Source organism: Euphorbia lathyris, chromosome 4 (assembly GCF_963576675.1).
Source record: "Euphorbia lathyris chromosome 4, ddEupLath1.1, whole genome shotgun sequence".
NCBI classification, from domain to species: Eukaryota; Viridiplantae; Streptophyta; class Magnoliopsida; order Malpighiales; family Euphorbiaceae; genus Euphorbia; species Euphorbia lathyris.
In genome coordinates, this window is record NC_088913.1 from 79,753,955 (window position 1) to 79,769,560 (window position 15,606).

Here is a 15,606-nt window from a genome sequence, read left to right on the forward strand (position 1 = left end):
TATCTAAAATATTTATTCCATTACACGTACAATAAAAATGTCAATATTTAACGCATCCAGATAAAATTTCATCACAAAAAATTGACTAAAATAATTATTATATTATTAAAACAAGGGTTAATTCCAAAAGAAATTTATGTGGTTACACTGTTTTGTAGATGAAAGACTATAATATATATATATTTAAATAAAACGAGAACTGTGTTTATCAACATTTACAAATCGATAACTTTTGGGTTGATATTGCCAAATTTGATTGTTAACGACCTCAAAATGAACATTTTCAAGAATTTAATGATATTTTAAGCAACTTTAATTCTTCAATTTTTTAGTTTTGGGGTCAATTATGTGTTGTTTGTTGCGGAAAGAGAAAGTTAATACTTAAAGAGGGAAGCTCCAAAATGATGTTTTTGAAAAAAAAAAATGATTCCACAGTAAATCCGATACTAAACAACTTTAATTCTTGAGAGTTTTCATTTTGAAATCGTTAACAGTCAAATTTAGCAAGGTCAACCTAAAAATCTTTGATTTGCAAATGTCAACAAGCAGTCCTCATTTTGACAAAAAAAAAATCGCAATACTCTATCTGCAAAACAGCGTAACCACATGGTTTTTTTAATTAACCTTTAAATATAAACAATTTGTTAAAATACACAAAACCGTTTCACTTTATCCATAAATTTGTTTGAAAGGTCTCATTCGATAAACTGTGAAATTAGGTTGTTCGAATTTTTTTATTAGATAGAGATAAAATTAATCTTGTTTGATAATGTTAGAAGTAAAAATGCATAATAATTTTGTATATTTAGAGTAAATCCACACTTTTCCAAAAATGAAGTCTAATATAGATTTTAGGCTTAATACATCATTTGCCTCTTGAATTTGTTCAAAAATGTTGATTGACCCCTTAAACTTTCAAAGTGTCTCGATAGCTTACTCAACTTGTATAAAATCTTTAGTTAGCCCCTGAACTTATGTAAAATGTAATCAATTAATCACTCAGTTGCAAAAACGTAAGTTAAATATGGAAGATGTATTGCACGTGTCTTTAAAAAAAGTAAAACGACCAAGGTAAGGGTATGCAGTTTTAATATTAGAGAAAATAAGTGTTATTGTTGAGCAAGTAAGAACTTGTTTTTTAATATATTATATGAATTATGTAATAACATTTTAAGGTGCGTGCAACAAATCTTCCGCATACAACTTACTTTTTTGCAACCGACTGATTAATTGATTACATTTTACGCAAGTTCAATGTGCTAACTGAACATTTTATGCAAATTGAGGAGGTTATCGAGATACTTTAAAAGTTCAGGGGTCCAATAAGCTTTTCAAACAAATTCATGGGACAAATGATGACTTAACCCTAGATTTTACCATAGTTTACCAATACTTATAGTTTACCAATTTGCAAACAGAAGCATGTGGTTTAAAAGTTTGCAAATAAAAGTACGTGGTATACTTTTGTTTACAAAACAATGATTACAACCAACGATATTTGTATCTTAAAAAATTGTTCCTGCATATCGACTAAACACAACCCTCTAAAGTACAACTCCCTAAATCGAACTAACAAATCATATGATGGACATTTTACGTTTTTTACTAATTTAACAGTTTATAAACTAAATTAATATTTAAATTCATTTTACACCGTTGAAATTTGATTATAGGTCTATATTTTGTTAATATATAAAATGTAATTTTAAAAAATTAAAAAATATTCTTATTGTTGTCAGAACTAATTTTAAATATTTTATTTTACAAACAGACAAACTAGAAGCAATTTTTTTTTAACTTTACCCTAAATAATATTTTAAGGAAAGGGACGATGTAAACATTTATATGAGGCCTCACTTTCATCTCTTTTATTAATTTTCACATTTATTACAAATCCTTACAAGGTTGGTGACTGCTGCTAACATATTTTTCCTTCATTTATTCAACTATTAAATACCCCTTCAAAAAAAAAAAAAAAAAAGCCTAATACACTAATAACCTCCTGAACTTGTCCAAATATTGCAACTTCTCCCCTCAATTTTCAATTATAACAACTTACCTCTTAAACTTGTCCAATTGTAAAACATAACTCCAAATTGGGAATTTTTTTACCCCGTATTTGAAGCAACCGTAAAAAAGTTTTCCCAGATTCGTATCACGCCAAAGATATGATTATCATACTTCACAGGCGTTGCAGATTTTGTATTTCACGTGTTTCTTCAATTGCAGCCCATATCAACAATTTGGGGTTATGTTTTACAATTGGACAAGTTTAAGGGGTAAGTTATTACAATTGGACAAGTTTGAGGGGTAAGTTGTTACAATTGAAAGTTGGAAGGGGCAACATTTGGACAAGTTCAGAAGGTTATTTGTGTATTAGGCCAAAAAAAAAAACTATTAAATACTGTAGTGCCGTGTACACTTTTTTTTTTTTGTAAAAAGTTATCAATTAATAAAACAAAAAAAATCAATATTATAAAAAATTAAATAAAAATAGTTTTTATTTTTATTTTTTAAACGACGATTTAACATATTTTAAACCTTAACGTATGAAATATTGTAAATTTAGTATTTAACCGTCACTTCAAATCTTTTAAATATTAATCATATCTAAAATATTTAGTAAATTACTAATAAAATTACAAAAAAAATCGGTTTAAATACTAAAAACTAAATCTGCTACATATAAATTAATCACAATTTTTTTCGTTAAAATGTCTAATTTTTTTTTTTTAAACAAAAGTAAACTTTATTAGCTGAATTCAGCCGGAAGAATAGTAACAAGAAATGGGGGGTTCTCAAACCACTCCATACGAACAGACTCGGAATTCACTGCTCGAGCAAGGCTATGATAAAATGTCTAAAATATTTTTTGTGTTATTAATATAGTTACAAAAAAGCAATAAAAATGTAAGAAACTGCTTCAATTTATCGACAAACTTGTTTGGAAGGTCCGATGTGACAGTTAAATAACAAGCAACCAAGTCTTTTTAAATTTTCGATAGAGCATGACTAAAATTGATCTTACTTTAGAAATATTATGGTTAAATTTGCATCATTTCATACGTTAGAGCTAAATCTGCACTTCCTTTAAGATGTTAGGGTTAAATTTAATCTTATCAAGTTACGGGATAAGATTAAATTTAACCCTAACATCTTAAGGGAAGCGCAAATTTAGGCTTAACATATAAAATCCTGCAAATTTTGCCATAACGTTTCCAAACAAGATTAATTTAAACCTTATGTTATCGAAAATTAGAAAAAATTGTTTTTGACTGGCATTTAATGGGGTGTTTGTTTACCTACTTTTCAGCTCATGTTTGCCTCTTCATTTTAAAAGCCAGAGTTTTTGGTGTTTGGTTAGATACTTCTTGTTTGCCTTTTACAGCTGAAAAGTAGTTTTTTTTACAAAACCAAAGAATCCATACTTTTTAGAAAAACAACTTTTTTAGACAACCAGCAAACAACAAGTAGCCAAATAGACTATAACTGTCACTTCAGAACTTCCAAATATCAATCATATCTAAGTTATTAGTATATTACTAACAAAATTATAAAAAATCGGCTAAAATGCTAAAAACTAATATACTAAGTATAAGTTAATTACAATTTTTTTTTTTGTCAAGCTGTCTAAATTTTTTTTATGTTATTAATATAGTTTCAGAAAAACAACCAAAAATATACAAAACCATTTCAACTTATCGATAAAATTATTTGAAAGATCCAATGTGATAATTAAATAACAGTTAAATCAGTTTTTCCAGATTTTTAATAATCCGATTAAAATTGATCTTACTTGAAAACATTATTTCACACGTTAAAATGAAATATCGTCCTTATCCTAAAAAAAGTCACTCTTATAATTAATATTTTGAAATAAATAATAAAGATGAATCATTTATTCTTTGTTGTTGTGTCTCCACTATTTATTTAGTGACTTTGTACCGCTGTACTTTCTACACAGCTTTAACACACCTTTTAAAGCCGACCTTAAATAGTACTAGTTTAACTCAAATATGATTTATATAGAAAAACGTCCAATACATTTTGGTCCGATAAAAAGTTTTTTAAGGTAAAATTAGAGGTTATTTAAAAAAAAAAAAAAGTAAAATTAGAGATTGGAGTTATTTTAGAGATTTTGAATAGTCCACTCTCTAATAGTTGTATTTGGTGAAGAGAGGTTTGAAAGAGTTTATTGAGTCTAAAAAGATAATTTTAAAAGATCTGGTTTTATGAGTTTTTTCAATTAGCATATTGCTTCGGGTTAAATGCATCATTTGTCATTGAACTTACATGGTTGTCTCAAAATAGTTACTCAATTTTAATTTGTCTCGATAAAATCACTCAGCTTTGAGTTTTGTTTCAATTAGGTCAATCCGTCGATTTTAATGGTTAAAACGCATCGAAATAATGACATGGTTGACACGTCAACATGAGTTAACTCAAATATCTGACTGAAGCGAAATGTGACAGCCACATGTCGGGTATTTTTATGAAAAAACTTAAATTTGAGTTTTTTTTATAAAAATAATCGACACGTGATAGTCAGGTGGCACATATGTGGATGTCATGTGTCATTTCGGTTAGAAATATGAGTTGTCTCATATTAACGTATCACTTATGTCATCATTCTGAATCACTGAGATCGTCATAGTGACCTAATTGAGTGATTTTATTGAGACAAATTGAAGTTGAGTGACCATTTTGAGATAACCATGTAAGTTCAATGACCAATGGTCCATTTAATCCATATTGCTCTATCTCTTTTGAATGATATTTTTACCCATAATTACTACTGTTTAAACCAAAATACAGATTTTATGTCCTTATTTGTCATTGCCAAACAGATTTGTTATGGCACAATGTCAATTTTAGGACTAATATATATGTTGTAACAAAATTTTAACTGTCTCTATCAACTTTTAAAATTTCTAAATAACCTCTTATTATTGTTTAATTATATTCTATAATCTCCTATTTCTCAATATAATTTGTTGGATGCAAAAAAAATATAAGACATACTTTGTCACGTGTCAAAGTGCTCGTCATATATAAAAAATACCAAGTAGACAAATAATAAAAAACTTTTGAAAGTTTACGAGGCAGTTAAAATTTTGGGGTTACTGAATACATTTGGTCAAGAATGAGATTATTGAATGTCATTGGACAAACATAGGAGGTTATTGAATGTAACGGAATAAAAATAAGGGCTATTTTAAACTTTTGAAAGTTGAGAGTGAGTTGAAGTTTTGAGCGAAGTACATACTAAATTTTGTGGTAAGATAATGAGAAAATGTGCAAAAAATACCCTTAACGTTTATAGCCGTAAACAATTTTACCACTAATGTCTAAAATGATGCAATATTACTACTAACGCTAGCAAACCAAGAGCAATTTTACCCCTAACATTGACAAGTGGGTCGATTTCAGAAATTGTTATAAAACACATATTTTACTCCTTATTATGCATCAATTGTATATGAGGCGGTTCTAAAAAAAATAATATTTTTTATGATTTAATAATAGAATTGAAGATTAATTTGTATAAATTCGGTGAAGTATTTAATTTTTTTTGTCCAACTCGTACAAAAGAGAGTATATTTTTAAATTTTTATGTATAAAAAAAATCACGTCTAATCATATGTTTGTGATATGTTACTAACGGGTGATAAAAAGATGCATATGTGAAGCGTAGATGGCAAGATTCATGACCGAGAAGATAGTTTGATAAATTATTTTTTAAATTTACCAATTTGTCAACGTTAGAGACAAAATTGCTTTTGACTTCCAATGTTGAGGATAAAATTACACAAATTTAGACGTTAAGGGTAAATTTGCTATTGGTTGTAAATGTAAGGATTATTTATTTTTTTACCATTTTTTTTAAAGAAAAGAAAAAATTTATTGATCAATTCACAAAATTGATACAAGAAAGGAAGGGGTAAAGCAATTCAATCTATGTAATCCGACATAGAATCAGCCGCTCTAACTAAAGTATGAGCTATTAGATTCGTAGATATCTTGACAAATCGAACACAACATTTATGAATTTTCTTTATAAGCTGAAGATCTACTAGTATACGAATAAGCTGAAGATCACCCATTTTTTGGCAGTTCCAACTTAGAGTATTCATTTATTTCGATGACTACCAACTTGTTAAACGCGAGATATTTTTAATTTTGTCTTTATTAATATTATGATCATTCAATTTTAAAATCTAATATGAAAATTATTTGATTTTGCTAATTACTAAAGATCACTCAAACCTTCACCGCTCTAAATAACATGGAAGCCTTATTTCTAAAATAATTAATTTAATTTTATACTGAAAGAGGAAGAAATGGAGGTGATAATTATCTAGAGAAATTTATATACAAATTTATTTTTTAAAAATTATTTACAGTTACTATGTTAAAAGTAAATTATTAATTTTAATATATTTTAAAAATTAAAATTTATAAATTAGAGATATAAAATATATTTTTTAAAATTTATGATTTATAAATTAACATCTAAATTTTTTAAATTATATATAAAACTATATTTTATTTGTGATATAAAAAAATAACAACATATTTATAATTACTTTTAATATAATTTAATTATAATTTGATATCTAATCATGATTTTTATGTAACATACAAATTTAGTGAATCAATATTTTATTAAATAAGTAACACGTCCTTTAAGAAAACAAGTAACATGTTTTTTTTAACAAATTACAAATACAAATCTTATTATTTTATCAATAAATGAGTGTTTTTATATTGCAAAAGGAGGGATGAGGTCACCATCTTTAGAAAACCAATGATCTTTAGGTCAATAGTTTGATGGTTTATATTGAAGAATTTGGTAAATATATAATAAAAATTAAGAAATTAAAATTAAAAATACATATTATATTATTTTAAAAGTTATTGGTATTTTTGTCCAAGAATATTTTTTTTTTTTGAAGTATTGTCTAAAAATATTTAATATCATCTTTCATGGTAAAGCGCAACAATTAATTTTCTTAAAAGTTACAAACTGAAACTTTTACTTAAAGCAGTTTTCTTAGCTTATCAAACCCCGTTTTTAATTGGAAAAATTGGAAGAACTTCTTTTAGAATCTAGAAAAAGCTTTAATTAAGGATCCATTTAAAAACTGTCAGCAGATTATTGTTTCTTTTAGATGATTTGACTAACTGATTTGACTAGCTATTTATGTAAACATGTTAGAGCTACTTTGGTATTGTTTAATAAAATCTGTTGTGGAGGAAAGTGTTGTGAGAAAAAACCGATAAATATTTAATAAATATAAAATAAAAATATATATTAGGTTATACTAAAAATTATTACTATTTTTATCTCGTACAGTACATTTAAGTCTCTCAAAAGTTACAAACGATAACTTTTGCTCAAAGTAGTTTTCTCACTTCTTAAAGAATCAGTTTTCCATTTACCAAACGTTGTCTTTAGTTGGGAAAGCAGGAAAAAACTATTTTTAGGGTCTGAAAAAAAAACTTTAATTAGGAGACGGTCCATCTAAAAGATGTTTGATGAGTCTCTGTCCGACAAAAAAACAAAAATCTTTTTAAATATCACAATTAATAATAGAGGTAGTATTATTTTATTTGTTTAATTATTTGGATGGAATTTTATTTGTTTATTTTGGAAAGAAGATTGATTTGGGCCCTATAATATTAAATTTTGAAAAAAGTAGAGTGTTCATTTCTTTTGTGTTGAAGGAAGTATTCCTCCATTTTTGTGTATGAAGTTAGCCATGGATGGTGCAATTGCAATAAATAAGCATTTATGTAAATTGAAACTTTCCATTTTTGAGCTTCACTCCAACAAATCCGCTCCTATATAAGAGGGAGGGGGCGAATCAATCAATCAGGTTGCGGTTGCAGGTGGTTGGAAGTTGGGGCAGTAAAAGCGATTGCCTCGGTTCATACGCAGAGATTGATTTTGTAGGTGTGAAAGAGGCGCAAAGGGAAAAATCAAAATCAAAGAAAGATTCGTCTTCGAAAATGGTGGGACCTTCCAGGCCACAGTTTGTTCTCTTTGGATCCTCCATTGTCCAACTCAGCTTCAGCCATGGCGGTTGGGGTTCAATTCTCTCTGATATCTATGCTCGCAAAGTATTCATCTAGATTTTTTCATGTCTTTGTCACGCTTTTATTCAATTTTTAGGTTTTAATGTTTTATGGTGATAGAGATCTTTTTTCTTTTTTCTTTTATTACTGATACATTTTACAATATTGATCTTGTGTTTGTTCATATTGTAATGTTATTTTGGGTTGTTATTGATCTCAGGCAGATATATTACTGAGAGGCTATTATGGTTGGAATTCAAGGCGTGCTGTTCAAGTTCTGGATCAGATTTTCCCTAAGGTATTTGAGTTCTGTTAATAAATGCAATTTACTTTAGGTTTTTTAATTTGGTTGCTTTCACGCCTCAGGCTCAAAAGGCCCTAGGCTCGAGGCATGTGGGCTCTGTTCTTGCGGCGCGCTACTGAGTGTGCCATTTTTAGTGTAGCCTCTTGATGGAGGCACACCTAGGTGCAAATTAGAAGCTACACTGTTTTTCAGGGTTCCAAATTAAAAGTAGGATGTTTTAATCTCAATCTTTTTCTATCTATATGATCTATGGCTGAAATTAAATTAGAATAAAAAGAAATAAATGAAAAAGGAAAGAAAAGTTTAGAACTATAGGAATGAAGCAACGAACAACACAAAAACGCTGCTCCATTTTGAAGAGTTTAAAAATATGGCAAATGGAGACTTTGGTGTTTGTGAAAAGTAGTTATTAGACTATTAGTTGATTAACCTAGGATTTGGTTGAACTTTAGTCTTTAGATTTACAATGTTTATTATGAATTATGATTTAGAATGTTTATTATGAGTTATGATTATGGAAGACTTAGTAGTTAATTTGGAATTTATTTCATGCATTTTATGATTAAGATGATGGATAATAGGATAAAATTTAGTATTTGACTATTTGTTGCAATTTAGGAATGTTAATAGTTGTTACACATGATTTTTCTTTACTGCGCCTTGTGTCTCTTAGGCGTGTGCTTGAGCTTTAGTCTTTAGATTTACAATGTTTATTATGAATTATGATTTAGAATGTTTATTATGAGTTATGATTATGGAAGACTTAGTAGTTAATTTGGAATTTATTTCATGCATTTTATGATTAAGATGATGGATAATAGGATAAAATTTAGTATTTGACTATTTGTTGCAATTTAGGAATGTTAATAGTTGTTACATATGATTTTTCTTTACTGCGCCTTGTGTCTCTTAGGCGTGTGCTTGAGCCTTGCGCCTTTAATAACTATTGGTGGTTTAATTTGGTTACTTTCTTGTACTCATGTTAATCATTGTTTAAGTTTTCCCTTTTGAAAGCTCTATCATCTAGGAAAGTTAAAAAGACTTCACAGGTTTCATTGTCTCCATTTTTTACCTGTGTGTTCTGTTATATGTCTGTCTAGAACGTGAAATTTTTTGTTCTTGATTACATGTGAAAGTGGAATAAAGCAGAGCCAAAGGCATGTTTTATTTTTGCATTGTTGGGACTATAGAGAAGTGAAATGTCATAGAACAAGTATTCAAACGGTCAAGAAGTGATATTATGTATTGATTCTTCATATGGGGTTCTAGAACTTGTGAATTATATTCATGGCAGAAACAGTTGCAGGAAAGTTGTACCCTTTTTGTGGTTACTTCTCGGCTCGAATACAAATTAAATTTGATGATGAAAAGTAAACCAAAAGTACATTCATGATCCTAGAGCTGAGGCTTTTCGTTTTGTTTGCTCTTTGAGGGTTATCATGTCTTTAATTCTTTCCAAATCTGAAAAAGTTAGCTTCACAAATCCTTCACAAGTTCTAGCATCCACTCAAAATTCATTTCGAATTGGAAAATCCTAAGGAACAGTTCTAAGATTGGAGAAAACTCTGTAATATCAAGAAAATTGAGTCACATGTTTGCTTGTTTTAGTTTCTTTGCTGGTTTTCCACTTTTCCTGGACACAAAGTTGCAGAGCCGTTGGCCGTTGAATTTCTTCGAAGATTATTGTTTTCATTTTCATTAATTTTATGTTAAGAGTTCTGTTTTTTTTTTTTTTGGTGGGATAGGATGCTACCACACAACCAGACTTAGTCATAGTGTATTTTGGTGGTAATGATTCAATGGGACCTCACTCATCCGGATTAGGTCCTCATGTTCCGCTTCCGGAGTATATCGAGAACATGAGAAAGATTGTGACACATGTTAAGGTACTTTCTTAATTTTAAATAATACAATGAAACTGCTTTGAGAGAGAAATGCTAAGGATATATTAGTTTTTCTTGCAAAGCTTCTTCATTCCAATTTTTGATGCAAATGTTGCCTGGTGAAATATGCGAAACTGATTTCCCTGATGAAATTTTCATTATTTGCTTGTGTCTATTTCAATGGAGTGATTTACATAAACTTACCTCAAGTAAAATGAAATTATAGCTCTATTAAGTGTAAATACCACAGGTTTCCTTTTTTATTAATTTCCTATATATTTGTTTTTTTCACCAAAAAAAAAAAGGGACTCTGTGTTATTTGTTCCATCTGTGCTCTCTCATTTGACCTTATATGAATTTCACTAAGAAGGATTTCGTTTTATGTTTTTTCGGACATGACTTTTAAATCAGAGCCTTTCAAAGAAAACCCGAATCATTGTCCTAAGCTGCCCACCAGTCGATGAGAAGAAGATTCGATTAAACAAAAGGTGCTCTTATATATTTCCAGGTCTTGCATTAACTACTGCCCGTTGCAAAGTTCACATTTCTGAATGTTTACTTCTTATAAATCAGTGCAATTCTTAGTGAGCTGGTGCGAACAAATGAGTTGTGCCAAAAGTATTCAGAAGCTTGTATTAAACTATGCCAAGAATTGGGTGTGAAGGTTGTTGATCTTTTCCGTGCACTCCAAAAAAGAAGCGATTGGGAAACTGCTTGCTTCACGTAAGTCTTTTATCCATTTCTTGAATAAGTTGTTCGTTCAAGCATGATATCCAGAAGTGAAAAATGTTTTTCTATTACCGGGCAATGAGAAATTCTACGCTGGGCCTGGACTATACCTGCTTTTTCCGAGCTAAACATTTATTATGTTGTTACCATGTTGATATCTCTTGCATGAATCAGAATTTGTGAGGTTTAAGTTGATATAGAAACTAGTGAGAAGTTCAGAACCCGTGTTTTAGCTCAATTTCATCATTTTTCCAGCGATTACATTGGAATTAGTGAAGGGCTTCGGTTCTTTGGTAATTTCTATCGTATTTTCCGGATTAAGGGAAAAACTGAGCTGGAAAAAACAAAAGGGTATGACATGAAAAATGAAATGTTAAACGTTAATCCGGTTTCCCCAAAAATGTTAGTGGTAATATATATACCTTAATTAGTTATTTTTAGATTACTCTCCTCTTTCTCCTCCACTGCCATTTTATTGAACTCTTGTTCATGGATGTGTTGCAAACATCAAATTCCTCTAGACACAATCTGAGTAAAATTTTCCCATCAATGCATATTATATGCATAGTATTTCGAGTATATATTTCGAAACAAAATGTAGTTAGATACTTAATGTACGTTGCTGTTCTTCTCTATCGAGTTGTCTTCCTTGTATGTATGCAGGGGAGGAGTGATAGGGGTCACGGAGGGTACATTGACCCCTGATTCAGTGAAGAAACTAAGAAAATATTAAGAAAATATTAGAATCACCGATGAAAATTGCCGGTCTCTAAATGTATAATTTCCATCAGTAATATCCGTGTAACGGATTTAGTACCAGTGAGGAATCTGTGATGGAAATACCCTTCCTGATGCTTAGTCTCAAAAAAACTTGCAATTTTTAAAACATTTTCGTTTGATTGACCTTCCGAGTGTTCTGTTCTAGCTCCGTCATACATATACATATACAGTAAAACCTCTATATAGGAATACGTTTGGGACCGGACAATTTGTATAACAATTGGGAGGTTATTCTTGTATATAGTTTGGTACCAAAAAAAAAAAATCAACACTTAAAGTTTATAAATTTAACAACAATAAGAACTCTCTAATCTTTTGGAGGCATGGTTGATTATTAAAGGAATATGAAATGGGGTCGCTTGAAATTGGTTTATATACACAATGTACAATAGAATAGATTAATAAAACAAATTAATGTTTAGCATATCAAGTCTACGAGTTTTATTTCCAATACCTAAAGAATTGGAAGAGTTTTGAGTTTAGTTTCCAATACATAAAGAAAAGAGTTTTATGGGAAAATGGTAAGAATTTATAGTTAAAGTTGGAATTTGTGTGCCAACTCATATTTAATCTCAATAATTTTTAAATTTTTTAATAAATTTTGTTTAAATCCTTAATACATATATACATTATTTACATAATTATTCCTATATAGAGGTATAGTTTCTAAAGGTGGGACTTGGATTATGTATAACAATTAACATTTGGGAGGTTATTCTTATTTATAACCGGCCCAAGTTGGGACCGAAATTTTTTATAACAAATTGGAGGTTATTCTTATATAGAGTATTCCTATATAGAGGTTTTACTGTAGTTGGTTGTGTAGAATTAAAATCTCGAAGTTGGTCCGCTTTTTTCAGGGATGGAGTTCATTTAGCTGCAGAAGGGAGCAAAATAGTTGCAGAAGAGATACTGAAAGTGCTGAGGGAAGCTGAATGGAATCCTTCTCTACACTGGAAATCGATGCTGACTGAATTTTCGGAGGATTCGCAGTATGATCTTGTGGCTGCAGATGGGAAGAAAACACTAAATCCATCTGAATGGACATTTTACAGGGAATTCCAATGGGATTAGGTTCTCCAATTGAAGCTTTTATACCTATGTTAATTCCACTTTAATCCTGCATTAATTAGGAAAGTTCAGAGTACAGAAAAGAAAATGCAAGTTTAATAATATTTAGGGCAATGAAATCTTGTAAAGCATTCATAATATTTTATATATGATTAATTAGTGCTATTGCTTATTGTGTAGAAATATTTAATATTAATTGCATTTTATGTTTTTAATCCTTGTATGGTAGTTTCAGTGAGGAAAACATGTAAAAATTGTTTAGATAAAATCTGATTTAGTCTGTTTGGGTTTTTTTTTTTTTTTTTTTTTAATTTCGGGTAATATCTACGAACAATGGTAAATAACTAATAACAATTGAATTGCACGGACCTTTATTCGTGTGATGAGGACATCCTTTCGAAATCCTCAAGTCTGAACGATGAAGTAACAACTCAACAGGGTTAGTTCGGTTCTTCTTTAGATGAATTGTTTCGGTCATCTATGAGGAAGCCTCTTTCTGTTCATCAGACCATTCGGGTTACTTACTCATTAAGGAGTCCAGAATGATATGCTCCGTACAGCGATGTGCCTTACTTGCTATCCAATGGGACAATTCTAACAAGCTGTCTGCATGACACTGTTTCTTGTTTGCTGTGGAGAATACTTTAGTCCAACCCTGTTTTACTCCTTCGAGTTTTTACCTTTAATTTTATAAATTTATCCTTGATTGCAACTTGCCAATTAGGGCATGAGATGCTATATATATATATATTCATCTCTTTCTTTGTAATTCTTTAACTTTTATCAAATAAAAAACTATTATCTTCCTTGTGAAGTTTGTTAAGGTTTCATACTTTCAACATTGAGAATTTCATTATTCTTACGGATTTAGTCCGTGAAACTTGAGATTAGCTCCTTCTAGTTTAGCTAGAAAAGAAACTCTTTGTGTGGTTTAAGATCAAAATTCTCATTATTCGCATTTAATCTATACCATCGTGTTTCTGCCGGATTGTTAATTTCGCGTTAATAATCTAATATTGTCATGTAAAAATTGTGTGGATCAAATTTGAATTTCCATGTTCTCATGTATTCACAATTTCATTTGTTCCAGTAAAATTTGATTGATAATAGCATAAATTCAAATAAAAGTATCTTTAAAGTGTACATGTACATATTTTTATCAAAAAAAAAAAAAAGTGTACATGTACATATACCATTTAGATAAAAAGAAAAAAAAAGGAGTGGGTCAACCCTAGATGGTAACTGATAAGGTGATGATAAATGGTTGGACTAAGAGGGTCAACCCTTGATGGTAACTGATAAGGTGATGATAAATGGTTGGACTAAGAAGCTTATAGGGTTTAGTGCTGCTACTTTTGCCCAAAATATTAATACTATTGGAGGGTGATTGGCAGTGGCGGAACCAGGACCCTGGATGACTCGAGGTTCAAACATATCAGTAAAAAAAATTTGAAAATGTAAAAAAAAAATCAAAATTAACTGTGCGGTTGACGGTAAATTTTCAAAGTCCAGCCCATAAGGGTTGAGTTAAAATAATTTAGCCTCCAACGCATTAAAACTGTAAAAATGTTATCATTTTTTTAAAAAAGGGTTAAGGTGCAAAAATACCTCTAACGTTTTGGGCCAGGAGTAATTTTACCCCTAACGTCTAAAATGGTGCAATTTTATCCCTAACGTTGGAATTTAAGATCAATTTTACTCCTAACGTTAATAAATTGGGTCAATTTAAGAAATAATTCATCAAACTGTCCTCTCGGTCATGAATGTTGTTATCTACACTTCATACGTGTGTCATTTTATCAGTAACAAATCACAAATATTTGTTGGGATGTGAAAAAAATAAAAAAAATAAAAAATATACTGTCTTTTGTACAGATTAGACAAAAAAAATTCAAAAAATCCACCGAATTTATAAATATTAATCTCAAATTCTATTATTAAATTATAAAAAACATGAAATCCTTTTTTTAGAACGAATTGTTATGCAATTGGTGCAGAATAATGAACAAAAATATATGTGTTTTATAATACTGTCTGAAATTGATCCAATTTATCAACGTTATGGGTAAAATTGCTCTTGGCTCCCAACGTTAGGGTAATATTGCACCATTTTAGACGTTAAGGGTAAAATTGCTCCTGACCCAAAACGTTAGGGGTATTTTTGCACCTTAACCCTTTTAAAAACTAGCATTGAACTGATAGAAAATTAAACATGTTTACTTTTTTTTAATGGTAAAGACATAATAAAAATGAATATTAAATATGTTTACTTTTTTTTTAATGGTAAAGACATATTAAAAATGAATTCAAAAGTGTTATCAAAATAAAAATAAAAAGTCCATTTAAATTAATTAATAATGGTAACATATTTTTATAATTATTGAAAAATAAAATTAAAATAAATAAAAACTTTTTAAAAGAAAATGAGGTTGAAGGAAGTTGAACATAGGACCTCTCAAATTGAAATAAGCATCCTTAATCATCTCATCTACCTTTAAACATTGAAATGATACAACATAGAGTCAATATAATTCCCTCCAAAATATTACCAGACACAGTTACTAATTTTTTTTTCTCAAAAACCCCCTGGTGATTGGTTAGCTACGTTTAAACTATGGAATGAGAATGAGAATGAAATATTCATTTTGTTAGTGTTTGGTTAAACAAATTTTACTTATAAAATGATAATTTCATTCCCCAAATATAGGATTCATTGATTCCCTTCTCTCTCCACATCAATCACATTCCATTTCTACTAAC

The 15,606-nt window shown here is 29.4% G+C and overlaps 1 protein-coding gene across 1 annotated transcript; it reads left to right on the top strand.

Moving 5' to 3' along the window:
• The first annotated feature begins 7,680 nt into the window (after positions 1-7,680).
• Positions 7,681-13,011, top strand: LOC136227645 (GDSL esterase/lipase CPRD49). Its single transcript, XM_066016362.1, has 6 exons — positions 7,681-8,124; positions 8,300-8,377; positions 10,129-10,269; positions 10,678-10,754; positions 10,840-10,989; positions 12,636-13,011. Exons 1-6 carry the CDS (start codon positions 8,014-8,016, stop codon positions 12,847-12,849), a joined length of 771 nt encoding a protein of 256 aa, XP_065872434.1. The 5' UTR covers positions 7,681-8,013; the 3' UTR covers positions 12,850-13,011.
• Positions 13,012-15,606: the final 2,595 nt, after the last annotated feature.